The sequence below is a fragment of the Globicephala melas genome, chromosome 6, assembly GCF_963455315.2.
Source record: "Globicephala melas chromosome 6, mGloMel1.2, whole genome shotgun sequence".
NCBI lineage: Eukaryota > Metazoa > Chordata > Mammalia > Artiodactyla > Delphinidae > Globicephala > Globicephala melas.
The window spans coordinates 93,066,456-93,087,811 of record NC_083319.1 but is presented as its reverse complement, the minus strand read 5'-3'; the positions used below and the strand labels follow the sequence as shown (position 1 = coordinate 93,087,811).

At 37.9% G+C, this 21,356-nt stretch overlaps 1 protein-coding gene across 5 annotated transcripts in view; it reads left to right on the top strand.

The window, feature by feature from the left end:
• Positions 1 to 21,356, top strand: part of SHC3 (SHC adaptor protein 3) — a 150,356-nt gene that overhangs the window by 23,119 nt on the left and 105,881 nt on the right. For all 5 annotated transcript variants that reach the window (XM_060301206.1, XM_060301207.1, XM_060301208.1 and 2 more), the window contains one exon: positions 21,286 to 21,356. In XM_060301206.1, coding sequence (XP_060157189.1) covers positions 21,286 to 21,356 — 71 coding nt within the window. The remainder of the gene's footprint in view (positions 1 to 21,285) is intronic.

The following is a 21,356-nucleotide window of genomic DNA, read 5'->3' as shown; positions in this document are numbered from 1 at the left end:
TGGTTTATTACAGGATACTGAATATAGTTCCTTGTGCTATCCAATAAGACTTTGTTATTTATCTATTTTGTATATAATAGTTGGTATCTGCTAATCCCAAACTCCTAATTTTTCCCTCCACCACTCCCTTTCCCCTTTGATAACCATAAGTTTGTTTTCTATGTCTGTCTGTTTCTGTTTTATAAGTAAGTTCATTTGTGTCATATTTTAGATTCCACATATAAATGATATCATACAGTATTTGTCCTTTTCGTTCCGATTTACTTCACTTAGTATGATAATCTCTAGGTCCATCCATGTTGCTGCAAATGGCATTGTTTCATTCTTTTTTATGGCTGAGTAAATTTCCATTATATCTATATATAGATATATATTTACCACCTCTTCTTTACCCATTCATCTGTCGACAGACATTTAGGTTACTTCCATGTCTTGGTTTATAAATAGTGCTGCTATGAACATTGGGGTGCATGTGTCTTTTTGAATTAACAGTTTTCTCTGTATATATGCCATGAGTGGGATTGCTAAATTATATGGCAACTCTATTTTTAGTTTTTAAAGGAACCTCCATCCTGTTTTCCACAGTGGCTGCACCATTTTACATTCCCATCAACAGTGTAGGAGGATCCCCTTTTCTCCACACTGTCTCCAACATTTGTTATTTGTAGAGAAGTTGCTCTTGAACACAAGAGTTTGTGATCGACTTGCTAAGATAGTTGGACCACAGCTAACTTCAGCAGTTCTAAAGGATTTTTCAAACCTAAAATTTCTGGAACAGAATTTTGCTTGAATTTAAAGTCCCCACACAGGAACTTCCCTGGTGCTCCAGTGGTTAAGAATCCACCTTCCAATGCAGGGGATGTGAGTTTGATCCCTGGTCAGGGAACTAAGATCCCACATGCCATGGGGCAACTAAGCCCACGCACTGTAACTACTGAGCTCAACTCTCTAGAGCCCATGCGCCCCAACTAGAGAAGCCCGCACGCCACAATGAAGAGCCTGCGCACCGTGACGAAAGATCCCGAATGCTGCAATGATGATCCCAAGTGGCGCAGCTAACACGCTACACAACCAAATAATAAAATTTAAAAAACAAACAAACAAACAAAAAAACAGTTGCCACACATTCCATAAGTTGATGACATTTGAACTCTATTTGATAGTGGGTATAGTAACCCTTACATGTGCTCACCATTGGGGTCACCCAATGGGGATTTGGATGAAAGAGGTGAAGTTCACAGCCTGCCCTGGGCCTTTGGGTTCTCACAGGTTGCTGAGTGATGATTCACCAAGTCAGAGATGAGACTCAGGCAGGAGCTCGTTTATAGTGTACTTTATGCCCCACATATTTAATTCAGATTTCTGGAGAACAGTTCATCACATGTGCCAGTTCTCCATAGAACCTGAAGCCATTCAAGTCAATAGGGGTTGGTGTCACTAACAATAAAATCCTAAAAAGAGATTCACTGACCTTTATTGCAAATCCAAAAGTCTGTACACAACCTTACTAAATATGGATACTTCTAGTTAATAATGTTTAGCTTTCTCTTATGAAAGCAATACATGCTAATTGCAGAAAAAGTAGAAACTAGAGAAAAGGATAAAGAAAATTAAACTTACCTGTAATCACAATTTTTCATAGTAACTGCTATTAAGATTTCCATGATGATTTTTAGCCTTTATTTTTACTTATGAAAAATTGAGATCAGGTTCAATGATTCTCCAAATTATTCAATATTATTAGAAGACATTTTTTTTTTTGGCTGCGCCGTGTGGTTTGTGGGATCTTAGTTCCCCAACCAGGGATTGAACCTAGGCCCTTGGCAGTGAAAGGTAGTCCTAACTGCTGATGGCCAGGGAATTCTCTAGAAGACATGGTTTTTAATGATTGCATAATATTCTATCCCATTAAAGCATTATAACTTACTTAAACACTTTCTTATTTTTTAATATTTAGGCTATTTCCAATATTTATCACTATAAAAGCTTGTGTATTCAATCATTCATTCATTTACTCAGTAAATCGCACTGAGTTTATACTCAGGCCCTGTACAATTTCAGAGGGTACAAACTGGGGATAAAAAAAACCGGTTGTGGTCTTTTGCCTCATAGAGCTTACATTCTGGTTAGGAAGTCAGAAACAAATGAAATAAACAAGAAAATCAAATAAAGACAATTTAAAAACTAATCAAATAATTTAAAAATGCAGCCATGCCCAGAAGAGCCAAAATAATCTTGATAAGAAGAAAAATGTTAGAGGACTCACATTTTCTGATTTCAAGACAATATTATACTGGCTTAAGTATAGCTATATAGATCAATGGAATAGAATTGAGAGTCCAGAAATAAATCCATACATTTATGGTCAATTTATTTTTTACATAGGTTCCAACACTGTTCAATAGGGAATTGTCTTTTCAGCAGATGGTGCTAAGACAACTAGATATCCACATGCAAAAGAATGAAGTTGGACCCCTTCCCACATCATATATAAAAATAAACTCATGCTGGATCAAAGACTTTAAGAACTAAAACCATGAAACTCATAGAAAACACATAGGGGTAGATCTTTGTGATCATGGATTAAGCAATCATTTTTCAGCTATGATACCAAAAGCATAAACAACAGAAGAAAAATAGATAAATTGAACTTCATTAAAATGAAAATTTTTGTGCTTCAAAGGACACTGTCAAGAAAGTGAAAAGACAACCAAAGAATGGGAGAAAATACTTGCAAATCATATGTCTGATAGGGGACTGACATCCAGAATATATAAGGAATTATTATAATTCAACATTAAAGACAAAAATAACCCAATTTAAAAAATGAGCAAAGGATTTGAACAGACATTTCTCCAAAAAAGACATACAGATGGCCAGTAATCACATGAAAAGATGCTCAACATCTTTAGTCATTAGGGAAATGCAAATCAAAACCACAATAAGATATCACTTCACACCCACTAGGATAGCTGAAATAAAAAAGACAAACAATATCGAGTGCTGTTGGTGAAGATGTGGAGGAATTGGAACTCATATGTTGCTGATGGGAATGTAAAATGCTACACCTGCTTTGGAAAAAGTTTTGGTGGTTTTTCAGAATGTTAAACATAGAGTTACCACATGACCCAGCAATTCCACTCCTATGTATACACCCAAGAGAACTGAAAGCATATGTTCACATGAAAACTTACATGAATGTTCATGGCAGCTTTCTTTATAATAGCCCCAAAGTGGAAATAACCCACATGTCCATCAGCTGCTGAATGGTTACAATGGAATAGTATTCACCTAGGAAAAGGAATGAAATACCAACACATGCTGTAACATGGATGAGACTTGAAAACATGCTAAGTGAAAGAAGCCAGACACAAAAGGGCACATATTTATAATTCCATTTATATAGAATGTCCAGAATTGGCAATTCTGTAGAAATAAAAAGTAGGTTAGTGGTTGCCAGGAGCTAGGGTAGAGAGGGTGGAGACAGCTAATGAGTCTCTACCCAGGTTTATTTTGGGGGTGACAAAAATGTTCTGGAGTTAAATAGTGGGGAAGATTGTACAATATTGTGAATATACTAAAAATGACAATTGTACATGTTAAAAGGATGACTTTTTATAGCAGATGAATTATATCTCAATCAAACAGAATTGCTAAAAATGTGGGTATGTTAAATAAAATGAGCCAGAGGGAAGAGGGGACTTGATTTCATCAAGCATGTGAAGTCTGAATGTCAGAGCAGTCATCTAGGTGAAGAAAGAAGGAAAGTGTTTTAGATAACAGGGCACAGCGTGAAAGGTCTCAGGAGGGGGGTGTGGAGGGGCCATGCCTTTTCTGATGGGCCCCTCATTATTCCTTAGATTAGGTGAAAGAGACTAGGCATTAAAATGAAAATAAAATCTCATTTCCGAGGCAATGAAGTTCATTGTAAAAATTATGATTTTCAGGTAAATAGTAAAATGAAAATAAATCACATCCTGCAGAGTTGGCAAAGAGGGAGGGGAAAGGGCTCTCACACACCATGAGCAGATGTATAAATCGGTACAAGTTTTATGAAAAGCCAATTGAAATACTTATCACAGGAGTGTGTTGTGGATGAATAATCAGTGTTCTGAATATAGTATAGGTAGCTTTCACTCACTGTGCCTGGCTTAATTAATGCCATTTGTTTAAAGTCCATGCTGTCTCGTGTATTTCTCACAATAATCCCATTTTACAGATGAGGAAAAAGAGACTCAAAAAGGCTCAGTGGTTTGCTGCAGTTCACATAACCACGAGGTGTGTCTGTAACCTAGGGCAGTAAGAATCCAAAGTCCACTCTTGTCTATCTAGCTGAATGCAGAAATATGCAAAGCTTCACAAGGCTTTGTCATTCGCCAGCCAGCAAAAGTGACATGTGCCTTTCTTAGAACTGTCTTCTTATGCTTTTAAAAGAACGGAAGACAGAGGAGTGAAATTTGAGGTCAGTGGTTTTTCTTGTTCATTTTTATATTGTAGCGCTTGGCACATAGAAGCATTAAATACATGTTGAATTGTGTAATTATGGCATACTCGGCTTAAAAGAACACATGCCAGTTAACATACAGACTTAGAGATTAGGTGGCTAACTCATAGAATATATATTCATTTAAAAATTGTAATTAGTCATTGGGAAACTAAGTATGTGATTCAATTGGAAAACTATCAATTAGCTGGCATTTTAGGAAATGCACCTGTAATCCCAATTGAATGTTACCTGTATCCATTTCCAGGATACTGCTCTAGATGGGGAAAAATTGACACCTAGGTAAACTGGAGAAAATGTTGAAATTTATAGCAATACTATTATAGTCTTCTTTTCTCCATTCCTGAATTTTTTAAAAAACTTTTTATTTTGAAAGAATTACAGAATATTGTCACAAATATTTATTGTGCTTTTCACTCCTCTCTTCCTTTGCTGGGATCAGCATTCCCGTCCCCCACCTTGTTTTTTCGTATTGTTCTTTAACTTAAAATACACAGTCTCAGACACCCACTTGGATTAATATAGCTAAGTGAAAAGGCTTATTTAACAGTCAAATATCTAAATTCCAGAATAATTTCAGGGAAACACAATCAGAGAATGTTCAAGTACATTACATATCACAAACCACTGTAAATTGGTGCTAATAAGTGAAATGAAAAGTTAATGAAAAAATTATGATTCATGAGATTTCTGCATTATCAAATGAAGTGTTATAAGCTTTCTAGTTCTGATTACTGGAGGGATGTTGAAAGCATCTTTAACTTCGTTAGCCTTTAGTGAATACATTCACCAAACATTTATTTTGTACCCATTCCAGGTGAGTTATTAGGAATGCAAAGAGGAATAAAGACACGATCCTGCAGCATCTTCTGGGTGACCAAATGTGTAAATGGGTGCTAGAGCCTGCACTAGGTTAGGAGACAATGATGCAGAGCACTAACTCGACATTTTGGAGGCATCCTGGGATGTGAGGGAATTGATAGGAAGGGATGGCATGACAATGACAAAGAGCCCTAAAGGTTTAAATTTTCTTCATTTTTAATTTTGGCAGCGTAACTTTGTTACATTCTCTGTGCAAATCCTGTGCCGTGATAAAATGGTGAAAAGGCATCATGCAAACAGGCAAACACAAATAGCGCTCTCATACAATAAGGGATGTTATTATTTGAGGGGGGAGGGGCATTTTCTGGGTGTCTGATATTTGATGTGGATCGTTAAGGATTGGAAGGGATCTGAGAAGGGGAAGTGGAAGGGAGGGGAGGAAAGAAGGGATTGCAGGAAGCAGTTCATTGCATATATGGACACAGGAGGTGTGAGAAGGTGGGGTGGAGAAGGCGGTGATGAAAAATTCGGTTTGGTTAGGAGTATGGGTATGGAGTTAGTGCATGAAGCCCAAAAGGCAGGTGAAGGATAGAACAATTATTTATTTATATTTATTACCTACTTTCCTGACTAGAATGGACCCTCAGTCAGTGCACGACCTCACCTATCCTGTTCGCTCGTGTCCTACCATCTGCTTAGACTAGTTCTGGCACAGAGTGGGGGCTCTGCCAACATTTAGAGAATGAATGACGTGGTTGAAGAGTCTTCTTTGTCAATTACAGAGATAAGCTGTTGCATATAGTTGAGGTTCTTTCAATTTTCATTGCTGTACCATCAATCACCATATTTTGTGAATATATTACTATTTATTTATTCATTATACCATTGATGGATATTTGGTTTTCCTTCAGTTTGGGACTATTATGAATAGTGCTACTATGAATATTTTCATACATTTCTTTTGGTGGCAGATGGATTTATTTCTCTTGGAGTGGAATTGCTGGATCACAGGGTATGCACATATTCAGTTTCAGAAGAAAATGCCAAACAGTTTTCCCAAGTGTTTGCCCTAATTTACACTCCTGCCAGCAGTGAAAGGGTTCCTGTTGCTCCACATCCCCCCGCACTCTTGATATTATATTTTCCACTTTACCACTAGAGTGGGTGTGTAGTGTGTGCATTGTGGTTCAATGAGCAGTTACCTGATGACTAATGAAACCGATCACCTTTCAATTGTGTATTTTCCCCTTGAAGTTACCTTAAAATGTAATGCACAGTTTAAACTAGCTTTAGTATCTGATGTTAGTCAGTATTCTAGTCCAAAGGAGACAAGAGCCTCACCACCTTTCATTTCTCTTCATTGCCATCCTCCCTCTGCTATGCTCCTTCTACCTTCCATGTCTACATAGAATTTTAGAACAGATTATTACATAAAACAGATTATTATTATATTAAGATGCAGCCATAAGATGTTTAGACTTAACAGTTAATTTCATTGATTATTAAATATTGCATCCTAGTTCTCATTTCTTTTTCTAGGATTTATTTTAATTCTTGCTGAGTACAACCTCAAGTAATTCTTTCAAGAGAGTTTCTGTGCAGTAAACTTTCTGAATCTATGTGCATCTGAGAATGTTCTCTACCTGTCCCCCTCCACAGTGTAGTTTAGCTGGGTGTTGAATTCTAGGTTCAAAAATTATCTTCCTTCAGAATTTTGAAGATGTTGCTCCATTGTCTTTTTGTATCTGAAATTGTGGATGAGAGGTCTACTGTCCATCTGCTCATTCTTTTATCTATGTATTCATGTATGTATGTATTTTAAACTGTGTTAAAATATACAAACAGAAAATTTACCATTTTAAGTGCACAGTTCAGAAGGCATTAACTACCTTCACATTTTTGTGTCTAATTCTTTTTTAAGTAATTGAATGTTCATCTCCAACTCCCAAACTTTCTAGAATTTCTTCTTTATCTTTGTTCTGACATTACACCAAGACTTGGGAGTTTTTGTTCATTTGTTCTTTTAGTCTTTTTTATGTGTGTGTGTGGGGCTGCACTGTGTGGCTTGCGGGATCTTAGTTCCCCGCCCAGGGATCGAACATGTCCCCTGCAGTGGAAGCGTAGAGTCCTAACCACTGGACCACCAGGGAATTCCCTGTTCTTTTAGTCTTGCTTAGCACTTGTTGGAACATTTCAAAGGAGAAATTGAGTCTTCTCTATTACTTCTCTGTATTCTGATGCCTGCATCTTATATTGATGGGTGTTGAAATGTCTGAATCTATCTTCAATGTCTTTTAAAATTTCTTTTACTCATCCCCAGTCTTTGTACTTTTATCCTGTTGGTGTTTAGTGTGGTCGGTTCCTCAGTCTCCATTTGCTCTTTCCACATATGTAGCAGCAATGGATTTCAGGAACTGTGCCCATCTCTAGGTGTGGTCTTGATTACTCTAAGTCAGTCGTTGTAATCATAGTCCCCCTGTAAGCAGTTAGCTCAAGAACCAGGATGAAGCCTGAACGAGGCATTCTCTTGGCAACATCCTCTTGATGCTGTCTGTGCTCATCATTGTTCCTGTGTCAGTCCTCTGCTGTGCACACAGTGTTTGGTCCACTGATATGCCCCTTCTTCTGCTTTCCATTGTAATTAGGGATTCACCTACTCTTTATAGCTCTTCTGCCAGTACTGGGAATTTGAGTGGAAGGGGGAGGCTGCAGTGTGCATGCAGGCAGCTAACATCATCCAGAACTTTTATCAATTTTTAAACAGAAAAAAAATTCTCATTCATAATATGAATGCACTTCCTTCTTAATTTCCTTGGCTTAGTTAAGCCTATTTGTATTTTGGGGTGATGTCCCACTGTTAGGGAAAGGATATGTGTTGCCAGCTCTGCGTGCCCATCATAAATGGAGTGAGTACTTGTCTCCCACCCCAGAGAGCTGAGTCCTGTTTGGAGCTCAGCTCAGGTTCACACCAGGAAGTCCCTGTCTCTGTCAGATGCTTCACTGAGACAAAGAGAGCTTGTTATATAATTTTTTTAAAATTACCAAAGCAATGAATACTTATGAACTTTGGAAAATATAGAAAGTATAGTTTATGGATTTTCAGGATGAGTTGATATTATATTTAAAAACCCAATAAGTATATTTAAAATATATATTTTAAAAAATTGTCAAAAAACAAATCCCCTTTAATCCCACAACATAAAGTTATCCCTAGGCAGCAGGTGATTGAGATCAAGAGTTTGGGTCCGATATGACATGATCTGGGTTCAAATCTTGGCTCTTCTGTGACCCTGTAAGATCAGCATTTCACCTTTCTAAGGACTGGTTTTCCAAGTGTGGCCTCTGACCAGATATCAGCATCAGGTCTGCATGCAGACCTACTGAGTCAAAAACTCTGTGATGGGGAGGGCCTAGCACTCTGGGCTCAACAAGCCCAGGTGCTTCTAATGTATGCTCAGTTTTGAGAACCATTACTCTAAGCATGGTTTATTTCATTTGCTCTTTACTTATGTAATTATTTGTAACTGCATAAGTAATACATGGGTACATTCTTGCTGAAAAAAATTATGTCACATAGAGTGAAAAAGCAAAAGTCCCTCTTCACAACAGTCAGGTATAAGATTCCTTCCCAGTGATCACTGCAGTTACCAGTTTGCTGCCTGTTCTTGCAGATCTTTTTGTCTGTGCATATACATGCATCTATGCAGACATACATGCTACTAGGAATATGTAGTTTTGTGGGTTTTCCTTTTTTGGTTTTAACATAAATGGTTTCATACTTTCCCGAAGTTTTTACTATTATTATTATTTTACTTGCCTTGGGAATTTTTCAAAAACAGATCCATTAAAAAATTACTTCTTGGATCAACCATGATTTAACTTCTTTCTAATACAATCACACAGTAAAAATCTTTGCACATGTCCACTCTTAAAATGTGTGAGAATCTCCCTCGAGTAATTTTCCACAAGAGAAGTTTTGTATCAAAAGAGAAGAGTGCACATCTAAATTTTTGAGGCATTCTCTGAAATGCTTGTACCAATTATGGTCCCACCAACAGTAAATAAGCACTGTTTCATCTCATTTCCACCAACACGAATGTCATTAAACTTTGCAATTTTTGCCAATTTTCAATTTGTTGTTGCGGTTTAAACTGCATAGCTTTGAGTGCCAATGAAGTTGAATATATCTTCACATGTTTGGTGGTCACCTGGGTATGTCCTGGAAATTCCCTCTTCATACTCTGCCTCCGTTTCCACATTGTACAATGGAGCTAGTGATAGCTAGCTGTTGTGTGGGGCTATTGCAAGGATCACCACTCAAAATGGTCAGCACCATGTGTGGCGCATAGTGAGTGCTTAATAAATGTTTGCTCTTAATGATTAACATTTTGGTATAATTACTTCCATTTTTTATATGTAGCTTTTGAAAGACCGGGTTATTATCATAGTTTTTAAAAATTGACTATGTTGCATTCTTTTCTCAGTATTTATACAGTCTTCATAAATATGTGATGATGACATAGTCCATCCAATAGCTTCACCACACTGGCCCTCGTCTCCTGAGGACGGTTTAGTTTGTGTCTTTGTTGTTCTTGTAGTAAATAATAGTTGATAAAGCATCTTTGTGTATGAAGCTTTTTTAGGAGTGAGGATCATTAAGACACATTCCTTATAATTTCAGCAATGATGTTTCTGGAGCAAACGAACAGAGCCTCTTTATATGTATAGAAAAATTATTTTCTATGTGGTTGTACAGATTAAAAATATTTTTATTATAAGGTTAATGCATCTACTCTTTTTGTATTTGTTACACACACACACACACACACACATGAAAATCCAACCATCCTTAATGATATAACATCAAAGTACGAGGCCACTTCTCTCCTTCAGCATACTCCCTGTGGCATGCCAGGTGTGTATCGTATCCTTTATCAATATAAGCACACACACACACACACACACACACACACACACACAGAAAGAGAAATGTGGATGTGTGTTTGATTAGGCAGAGAAAATATGAGGAAAAAGAAGGCATTTATCTAGATTATTATTGTTAAAAAAAAAAGACAATATGGCCCTGCTTTTTTTTTTAACATTTGCAGACTTTTTTTTTTTTTTATGGTTTACCCTTCTATTACTCAGGTTCATGGAATTTCAAGCTAGACTTTATCTTTCTTTAAATACCGTCCTTTGCAGATGGATCCTCACGGTGAAAATTCAGATCTGCCCATGGTCCTGAAGAACAAGCACTAAGGCTCAGGAAACAACCCCAACTCCCCCTGAAGGCCCAAGAAGGGTGGGCACAGCTTTGAAAGTCTGGGTGTTTCTCAATGCCCTGAGGGTGGGCACAGTGGTATGTCTGTCTCCCCGAAGAGTGAGGAGCGTATTTGTAATCTGAATATTGCTTGCCAGTTTGTGAAGCACACTACACTCTAACTGTGCAAGAGGCTCTGCCCCTCAGGTTTCAGAGGGCCCAAGCAACATGCAAGAGTGGGATAAATTTCGGGGCCTGGGAGTTGTCGGTTCAGGGTGGCAGGTTTCAGTGAGCACTACAAACCTTCCCTGGCCTCTCAGCCCTCCTGCGAGTCCAGTTTTCTGTTGTTCTAGGACCCCGTCCCTCAGTCCTTAAATTCCTGCATCCCATGGGGAAGTTTTGCAATTCGGGCTCCAAAATGTGTCCCCATCCCCCAGACCCCTTCACTCCCTAAAACTCCTGGTAGGGCAAGGAAAAATACGCCTGTTAGGACAATTCTGATGTCCCCCTTGTCCTTAGACACTCACGGCCGAGGCTCTGGGTCTCCAGGTCTCTGTAGACCTCTGAGATGGCAGCTCCTGGCTCTCCGGGTGAGGAGAGAGCCATCAGAATCAGTGGAGGGTGACAGACCTGTGACTAATCTTTCCCAACTCATTTTTGGCTTCCTGCCCTTTCCGTTCATTTGTAGCTGGCGCAGGCACACAGTTGCCAAGAAACGTCTTTATCAAGACCCTCTTTTACAAAATAATGGCTTTTGTCTTAGTGCTATCGGCGGTTATCGCTCTTTTCTTATGTATTGAAGGCACAACATTTTCCCTTATTTTCCTCCTGCCCCGAATTGAATTGAGTTTTCTTTCAGGATCTTTGTAAGTTGCAGTTCTTTTTCTGAGGGCTCTGGATTCTTGCCTACACACCCCATTATTTCTTTGAACTCCTTTTAAAAAAAATTTCTTTGAATTCTTGAACAAGCTGGCTCAGTTTATTCTATCAGTGACACTTATTTCTGTTATAGGAATTCTGTCTCCAACCCTAGATGTTTTTGCTTTTAATGTTTCTCATCCAGAAAGCTGATTTTATTCTGAGCTCTTAAGTTATTATTGCTAATAATAGTGCTGTTTGCCCATATTCCTCTGTTTCCTGGAGAAATTCTTCAGACACAATTGCAAATACTTTATTTTAATATTGTGAACGTGGGTTTTCACAAAGTCCATTTACCAATGTTATGCCATCAGTTTCCTAAGATTTGGGATGTTCTGAGGCCCTACCTGGGGGCTGTGTCCAAGGCTTATTGCAGAAAACAGGAGCCAAAAGCCACAAAGTCCTGGGACCCTCAAGGTTAGCTGGAGTTTGAAAAAAATAAAACACACTGAAACATATGCCATTTTTAGCTAAGTATGAACTGTAGCTGAGCCCTCAGCCCCATGTATAAAGGTACCTCTAGGAACCTGGCGTCAAGTGTACAAATAATATTACTGGTATCTTGAGCCACATGTATGCCAGGAGTTATGTGAAATACTTTACAGGTGAGTTTTATACTCATGGCAAATTCAGGACATAGGTATTGACATTACCATTCTTGTTTAAGGAAAACAAGACTCTGGGAGATTTATTTCAAAAAACTAAGCCTTCAACTATTAAATGGAAAAACCAAGATTTGAACTTACATAGCCTGCATACAACACTGATCAGATAAAGAAAGTTCAGAAAGTTAGATCAGTCTTTATACAGATAAATCTCAGACCTAAGTGGACATCAAAATCCATAGAGAGCTTGCAGTAAGTTAGGGACTTGCATTTCTAACAAGTTCCCAGATGCTGCTACTGGACAGGGGACCACACATAGAGAGTCACTGCCTCAGATTAACAGTTCACATGGACAGTGCTTCGTGGTCTCTCCTTCAATTTCCTAGCAATTTATCCTTCATCCTGGCTCTGGCACATTTCTTTTGCTGCCGCATGGTGTAGCTGTCAAAGGATGACCAGAAACTGTAAGGTCTTCAAAGGCACAATACCTGTTCAAATTCCCTCTACCTGAGCATCCTAACAGGTGCAGATAAGTGTTTATTAATTGTGGCATGAATGATGTAGGGTCTTGTTACCTGTTGTTAGTAAACAAATGCTTATATTATTAATAGCTATGATTTAATTATTACTTAAGCATTTTACAGTCATTAAAGAGATGTTTCTTTGCTCAGTACCAGAAGTCTAAAAGGCAAATTACTCAGTAGGCTAACAAAATATTGAAGATATAATAGACTTTTCTTCAGGTCTAGATGGACAACATCCCCATTTATGGGCCATGCTTGAAAATTCAAGCCTGGGTTTACCATAATTCCAAATGAAATTTGAAAGGGGCCTCTAATAGGCACTGAAGCTAGAAATCACCAGGGTTAATTATTCATAAATTCTTCTAAACTCCTCTGGCCAGAAAGGTATGGGGACTGAGGAACAGTTACTGTTAACAGTGCAGCTCTCAGAAGCTGCGTTGGAGCTTGTGACTCCTAGAGAGTAGACAGTCCAGGCAATTCCACCAAAACTCCCAGGTCTGTGACTTGGCCTGCCTGGGATCACACACCCATCCTTGACCAATTGCTGAGGCTTGGGGATGGAATTCAAAGACGCCCATGATAGGAATAGCCTACCTGAGAGGTGTGGCTGGTTTCACTAACCACTTCACTTTCCATTGCATTACCAGAACAAGGTAGCTCTCCAGAAGATTCAGGAGGGCTGTTCCAGATCCCTTGTAATTTGAGATACCAGATGACCTTAATCACTTTGTGATCAATTCTACATCATAGCTTGGAGGTCCAATTTTATTAAGTATGGTCTTTTTCTTTTGGTGGAAAATATTTTTATTTTTTCCTCATTTTGTAATTGTATGATTAATAAATGAACATGTTTTTGTTATAAAATGTCTAAATAATGTAGAAGTATTCAGGGATAATACTCCTTCCTAATCATTCCTCCTTCCCACTGCTCTCCCCAGCAGTATCTGCGCCATCTTTGTCTCTTCTCTGTGCCTTTATGTCTTCAAAAGTGGACCCAGTGAACCAAGCATCCTTTTGTTCACACCCTTAAGTGGTCCCCTCTCCTTGAATCTGGACTGACACTGTGACTTGCTTTAACCAGTAAAATGTGGAGGAAGTAACAGTGTTTCTTTGAGACTAAGCTTAAATCATTTTAAAAATGGCTGCTTTTGGAATCACAGTTTGGATGTGCCCTAAGTGTTTAACTATACATTTATTGATCAACATTTGAGGAGGGGATTCAAATTTTCACTCTTTAGAGGCAATGAAGTAATGAATATTTTGCATGTACAATTTCATGCACTTATGCATGAATAGAGACCTACAAATAACATTACTGGGTAAAAGGCAAGCACATTTTCCATATCCATGGATACTTCCAAATAGTCTTCCAAAAAGTTTTCACCAAATTACACTTGTTACAAGAATGTGTGACAGGGCCCATTTTCCTGCCTCCTCACCCAACTCACTATTCTGCTGGGTGAAAAATTGTATCTCTTTCTGGTATTATTTTAATTTCTCTGATCCATCCATCTGGGCACTCGTCTTTACAGATGCATGTTGGCCAATTGTCTTTCTTCCTCTGCGAATCTTCTGTTTGTATCCTTTGCCCATTTTGTCTATAAAGTTGATGGGCTTGCTTAAATTTTTTGTGTTTGTTTTGGATTTTTCTCAGTCTTTCACTTGCCTTTTCATATTGTTTATATCATTTGTCTTTTTCTTCAAAAATGATTAATTTTCATGAGCTCACTTAAGGCCTTTGAGTTTTAGGTCTTTTGATAGAAATATAATTTTCTATTTCTTGTAATGTTTCAATAATTTTATTTCTTAGCTTTAGCTCTTTAATCATTTTGTGATTACTTTTGTGCATGGGGTTAGGTGAGCATTTTGGAGAGGGCATGCCTTTCATACATAACACACACCTTATACACCATACACAACAGCTGTGGGCAGGACTGTCTAGATAGATCTTTTCCTAATGTACAGCTAGTCAAATCCCCACACTTGCTGACTGGTTTATCTTTTCTTTAGTGACACCCACAGATCTGTATACCTTTTTCTTCTCAGCCCCATTCTAGTCCCTTGCATGATTTGTCTATTCCCATGTCAATGTCACGTAACTTTCACCAGTTACTTTTCATTTTTATTTTCTTCAGAAATTTCTTTGTGTACTTAAGGATCCTCCTTTTTGATATAAGTTTTGGAATTAATTTTTCTAGTTCTGGGGGTAAAGTCCTGTTGGGACTTTAATTGGCATCACAGTGAAATTATAGATGAATTTGGAGGAGGATTGGCATGTTTTTAGTATTAAATCATCCAATCCAGAAATCATGGTATGTCTTTCCATATAAGCAGGTTTTAAAAAATTTACTCATCCTTCATTAAAGCTTTTTTCAACTTAATCTCGCAAATTTCTTGTTTATTTCATGTTTCTTGTTTCTTTTGATTGTAAATGGGATACTATTTCCCTGCTTTCTTTTGTTAGCATTTGCCTGATTTGAATCTGTTTTATCTTCTTAGTATTTTCTTTGTCAGTTTATTTAACACACATATATCCTTTTTATATCTTTATTGGAGTATAACTGCTTTACAATGTTTTGTGTTAGTTTCTGCTGTACAACAAAGTGAATCAGCTGTATGTATACATATATCCCTATATTCCCTCCCTCTTTAGCCTCCCTCCCACCCTCCCTATTCCACCCCTCTAGGTGGTCACAAAGCATCAATCTGATCTCCCTGTGCTATGCAGCAGCTTACCGCTAGCCATCCATTTTACATTTGGTAGTGTATATATGTCAGTGCTACTCTCTCACTTCATCCCAGCTTCCCTTTCCACCCCATGTCCTCAAGTCCATTCTCTACATCTGCGTCTTTATTCCTGCCCTGCCACTGAGTTCATCAGTACACACACATATTTTTAATCAGTGTGAAAGTCTTTGACTTTTAATTAGTGGGTTTGATCCATTCATGATTGTTGTGACCAATGAGGTGTTTGGACCTATCACTGATGTTTTGTTTAATGTTTTTTCTTTCCCTTTCATTTGTGCGTTTTAATTTTTTTCCTTCTTTTTGCTGGTGGGGCTATTTAGTTTGGAAGTTGATCATTTCATTCTTATTTTTATAGTGCCTTACAATTTCTTACACATGTATGTAAACTTACATTTTTCTACTGCTACCTAGAATTTGTTCTGGCCCTACTTTCACAAAACACAACTGCCTTTAGCAAGCTTCCTTCATCCTCTTCAACCACTCTTTTTGATCTGTCCCCTACCAGCCCTGTTGAGGTCTTCTGAGATTTTAGCTCCCCATCATTGTAAAAAAAATATTTGGAGTTATGCATCAATAATTATTAAGTCATAAGGCATACCTGTAAATTTTTTTGATTCTTTTCATATCATTGTTTCTCGTAGCCCACATCCTTCTGTTTCTTGTATTCTCATTTTCCTGGAGTAATTCTTTCAGAGAGCATCTGTGGGTGGTTAACTTTCTGAGTCTTTGCTTTGCCCTCCCACTTGAATGGTAGTTTGGATGGATATAAGATTCTTGGCTTAGTACTTCTCAGTCTTCTGATGTTATTTGTTTTCATGTATTTGATGCTGAAAGAGAACTTTCTTTGTAAGTAACCTATTTTCTTTCCCCCTCATGGAATGTTTTCAGAATGTTTCTCTCTTGGTCCTTTTGTACTGAAATATGAAAAAAGTGGATCTTTCTTCATATTTCTTCTTGAGCCTTGTAGCCTCCCTACAATACTATAAATTTTACTCTCTTTGTTCTTAAATATTTCTTTCCCTCTACTTTTTTCTTTTCTTTTCCTGGAATTCCTGTGAGGTTGATGCAGGGACTTCTGCATCTAAATTCCACAAATGTACACTCTCTTTTGTATTTTAATCTCTTTGGCGCTAGGAGGTTGTCTTCAGTTCTGGGAGGTTTTCTAGGCTCCATTGTCCAGGCTTTCACAATTCTTCAGTTTTGTACATCTCTGGAGCCCATTGATTGAATTTTCTATGTAGTAAAAACCAGGTAGACATGGGATGGAAAAATCAAACTCTCATTCCCTGTGGTTACCAAAACTTAGAAAATAATGCCTCAGAATACACTGAAGAAAAAAAGTGTAGGAGATATATATATATAAATAAAATAAAATTAGATAGTCTTATTAAATGTGGTAAATAATATCTGAAATGGAAACAACTCTAATGTTTATGGATACAAAAACTTAATAATAAATGTAATTCTCTTCAAGGTAATATATGAAATTTTGATCGTAATCCAAATAGTTTTTGAGGGCAGGAGAACTTGACAAAATGATCTTAAAGTTCTCAAGGAAAAATATATACAAGAGACACAGAAATTGACAAATGACATAGAATAGAGTTTAGGTAAAAGTCCATACAGAAATAGGAATTTGATATACCGCAAAATTGGCACATCAATCCAGGAAGACATGGATGAATTATTAAATCAGTGGTACTGATATAAGTAATAGTCCATTTGGAGGCTAGTATTATAATTCATGTCATAGCCTGTATAGACAAATTCCAAATCGATAAAAAAGGTAAATGAAAAACATTAAAGTGAATGTATAGATAAATGATTAATATTGTTAAAATAAAATTTGGGAGAATATTGTAAGAATCTAGGGACACAAGACCTTCTTAAGCAAGACAGGGCATTCCAAAGCCATACAGAAAAGGATAGACATGTGATCACAGTAATTATTACCATATTTCTACAGTAACAATTCTTTTAGGTAAAATGTAGAAACTGGCCATCAAAAGAAAAATGACTGAATGGGAGACTAATATCACATTAATCTATAAGAAAAAGATAAAAAACTTAATAGAAAATTGGGCCAAAGATATGAATAGTCAATTAACAGAAAAAGAAGTGCAAATAGCCAATAAACAAATGAAAAAACTACATAATCTTATTAGATATCAAAGAGATTCAAATTAAAACAAAACAAAAAAAAGAAATCTTTGCCCATGAGAGGCAAAGGTTCAAAAGACTGATGCTGTCCACTGTTATGAAGGATAGAGAAATAAACTTTCTTAGACATTGGTGCTGAGAGAACAAATTGCTACAGCCCCTTGGGAGGGTAACTCAACTCGGCAATGGTGGTGGTGGTGTTCACGTAGCACTGCAAACGTGGTGGTGGTGGTCATCATGTAATTCCCTGAAGTTGGTCATGGTCTTCATATAACTGTGACAGCAGTGGAGGTACTGACATATCTGTGAAGGTAGTGGTGGTAATCATATAACTCTGAGAAGTTAGTCTACATGTTACTCTGCTACATTTGTCATGATATTCACATGGCTTTGCGTTAGTGTTGGAGGTGGTATTCACAAGAATCTGTGACACTGGTTGTGGTCACGTTCATATAACACTGCAGAGTTGGCTGTGTTATTCAAATAATTCTGCAAAGTTGTTGTTGGAGGTATTCATGTGACTCTGCAATAATCAAGGTGATAGTATTCATCTAACTCTGTAATGTTGTTCATGTTATTGGTTATTCTGTGAAGTGGGTGCAGGTGGTCTTCACATAACTCTGCTGTGGTGGCCATGATATTCACATAACTGCAATGGTGTGGTGCTGATGATATTCAATTGATGTTGGATGTTGGTTATGGTATTTATACAACCTGTGGTGTTGGTTGTGGTAGTCACATAACTCAGTGGTTTCGTTGGTGGTAGTCTTCCCATAACCTCATCATTGGCTGTCTATTCCCAAAGCTCTGTGACTTTGGTCATGGTATCCACATAACCCTGTCATGGTGGGGGTGTTTGCATACACATAATCAGCAACTGTGGTAGGTGCGTTCATGTGGTTTTATGATGTTGTTGCTGATGTTATTTCCATGGCTCTGTGGTTGGCCAGGTGTTCACATTTCACATACTACCATGGTGGGGGCAGAGGTGGTGTATGATGAGGCAACCCAAGATGGCTGTTCTTTGTTCTCTGTGCATTCCCTGCTTGACCAGTACTTGCTTCACTTACACCCTACTCACATGGCTGACCTTCCTACATACTTGCCCTCAGTCCAAGTTAGTGATCATTCTGATCTTTAGATCAGGGCATCTCCACTGTGATAGCTTATCAAAGGGGCGGTGAGGGATGTGCTCCTCTACTGGTTTCCCTGGTAACTGATTGCCAACCTGATGTCAATTCCCCCTATAATTGGTAACCTCCCTCTACCCTGGGAGTGAAGACTACTGCCATGTCCTGCCTGCCCTCTGCTGCACACGGCAGGTTGTCACTCTAGGACCTTGCTTCAGACCTGTAAGATCCCCCTATCCATTAAATTGTTGATGTCTCTGTCACTGACTCCGAGCTCTTTCTTGGGTCTTGAGGCTGGGCAAGTGCAGGGTTTGCAGGCCTGTAGGGTGCAGCCCAACAGGTGGTATTCAAATAACTATGTGGCAAAGGTCGTGTATTCACATGACCCTGCAACGTTGGTGGAAGTTGTATTCACAGATGCTGTGAAATTCATCACGGTATTCCTATAACCTTAAGACGCTATTTTGTTATGGTGTTGGCATAATTGTGCAACATTTGTGGTACTACTCACATATCTTGTGTTGGTGGTGATGGTGTAATTCAGATAACACCAGGACTTGGTCATGGAACTTACATAGCTCTATGACAATGGTAGTGTTGGCATTAACATATCACTGTGAGGTAGTGATATTCCCATAACTGAGAGAGCATTTACAGAATTCACATTATGCTGTGGTGGTGTTGGTAGTATTTACATATCTCTGCAATGTTATAAAGTGGTCTTCAATAACTCTGTGACAGTGGGCATAGTAATCAGATGATCTACAGTGGCCACGTCATATTCACACATCTGCAATGGTGGTCATGGGGTTTCCCTAAGCCTGTGACCATGGATGTGGAATTTGCATAACCCTGCAATGGTGGTGGTGATGGTAGTCATATATCTCTGAGAGATACTGACACAACTTTGCCACTTTGGTGGAAGTAATTACTTTGGTGGAAGTAGTTAACATTAATTTGTAATGTTGCTGGTGGTGGTATTCACTTATCTCTGGGATATTGTGTTGTTCACATAACCGTGACAGTGTTGGGTGTGGCAATCTTATAACTCGGTAAAGTATATTGTGGTCTCCACATACCTTAGTGACAGTGGTCGGCATATAACTCTGCTGTGGTGGTGATGGCATCCACACAACTCTATAATAGCAGTCACATAATGATGCACTGTTGTTCATTGTTTTCATGTGACTTGTGACATGTTGTAGTATTACATAATTCTGCAATGTTGGTCATGGTATTCATGTAACTTTGTGATGATGTTGCATAAGTCTTCGACTTTGGTGGTGGAGGTAGTCATATAACCCTGCGATGTTAGTCTTCGTATTCACATGATTCTGAGATGTTGTCATTTTAATCATATGACTCTGCAATGTTAGTGGTCGTCTAATTTGTATGTCTCTGTGACCATTCATGGTACTCACATAACTGATGAAGGTGACAGTGTTTAAAAAACTCTGTGACTGTGCAGTGGTTAGAGTAATAGTCACATTTCAGAGAAGTTTAAAGTTTTGTTTAAAGTTATATAAGAATATATGACAGAGCCAGGCTCAAATTCAGGCTTTCTGAATAATTCAAATGCAGTCTTTTCTGTACTACACCATGAGATCTCTTCCTGTTAAGTCTAAATTTAAAGACATTGGTATAAAACATCTGTACCGTCAAACTCCCCAAAGGCTTTGGAACACAAATATTCTATCTCTTCGACTCCAGTGGTGTGTCTATAGCTTTAGTTGTGGCCATATATTCACACATACACATACATTTTCACGTGTAAAACTGATAAAAAGTTTAGCTACAAATTTAGATGTGTAAGTTGAAATTCTGAAAATTTATGTTAAATTATGCAGAAGAGGTCTTTCTGGTAGGCCAAAATAAAGTACCTTTGGGGGTAATCTATAGTTTATTCATATAACCCAAAATACATTTATTAAATAATGAAGTTTAATGTTGGCCAAAATGTTGGTATTATAGTGTTTTCATTCTTTCTTTAAAATTATAAACTTCTAGAAGCTTTGTAAAACACTAGAAATGTGATGCTGGAATGTTGGAGTTTGGGTGGTGGTTACATGACAGGTACATGTTTAAACAATCATTGAATTATACATTTAAGATTTCTGGGGACTTCCCTGGCAGTCCAGTGGTTAAGACTTCGCCTTCCAATGCAGGGGGTGCGGGTTCAGTCCCTGGTTGGGGAGCTATGATCCCACATGCCTCATGGCCAAAAAACCAAAGCATAAAACAAATTCAATAAGGACTTTAAAAAAGGTCCACATCAAAAAAAATCTTGAAAAAAACAAATTTCTGCATTTTACAGCATGCTAGTTATACCTTGACAAAAGTTTTTGCAAATGTATTTCTAAAGAAAGCAAAAATACTAATGGATTTCAGAAAAGTTAAGCATAGTGTCAAATGTCAGCACTCAGGGTATTTGCTGATGGGTGTGAGTTATTACTTTTATAACTTTTATAGAAACGGAACAAAGTGTCACCATGAATAAAAAGTTAAAATGTGGCTAAGAAATGTGTATGCCTCCCAAAATGGCCTTGTTGTAGTTAGGAATTGTCTCTTCATGTCAGTTCTCAGTGTTCATGATTTACATTTTCTCGCCTTGCAGTACTTGGGGTGCATTGAAGTTCTTCGCTCAATGAGGTCACTTGACTTCAGTACAAGGACACAAATTACCAG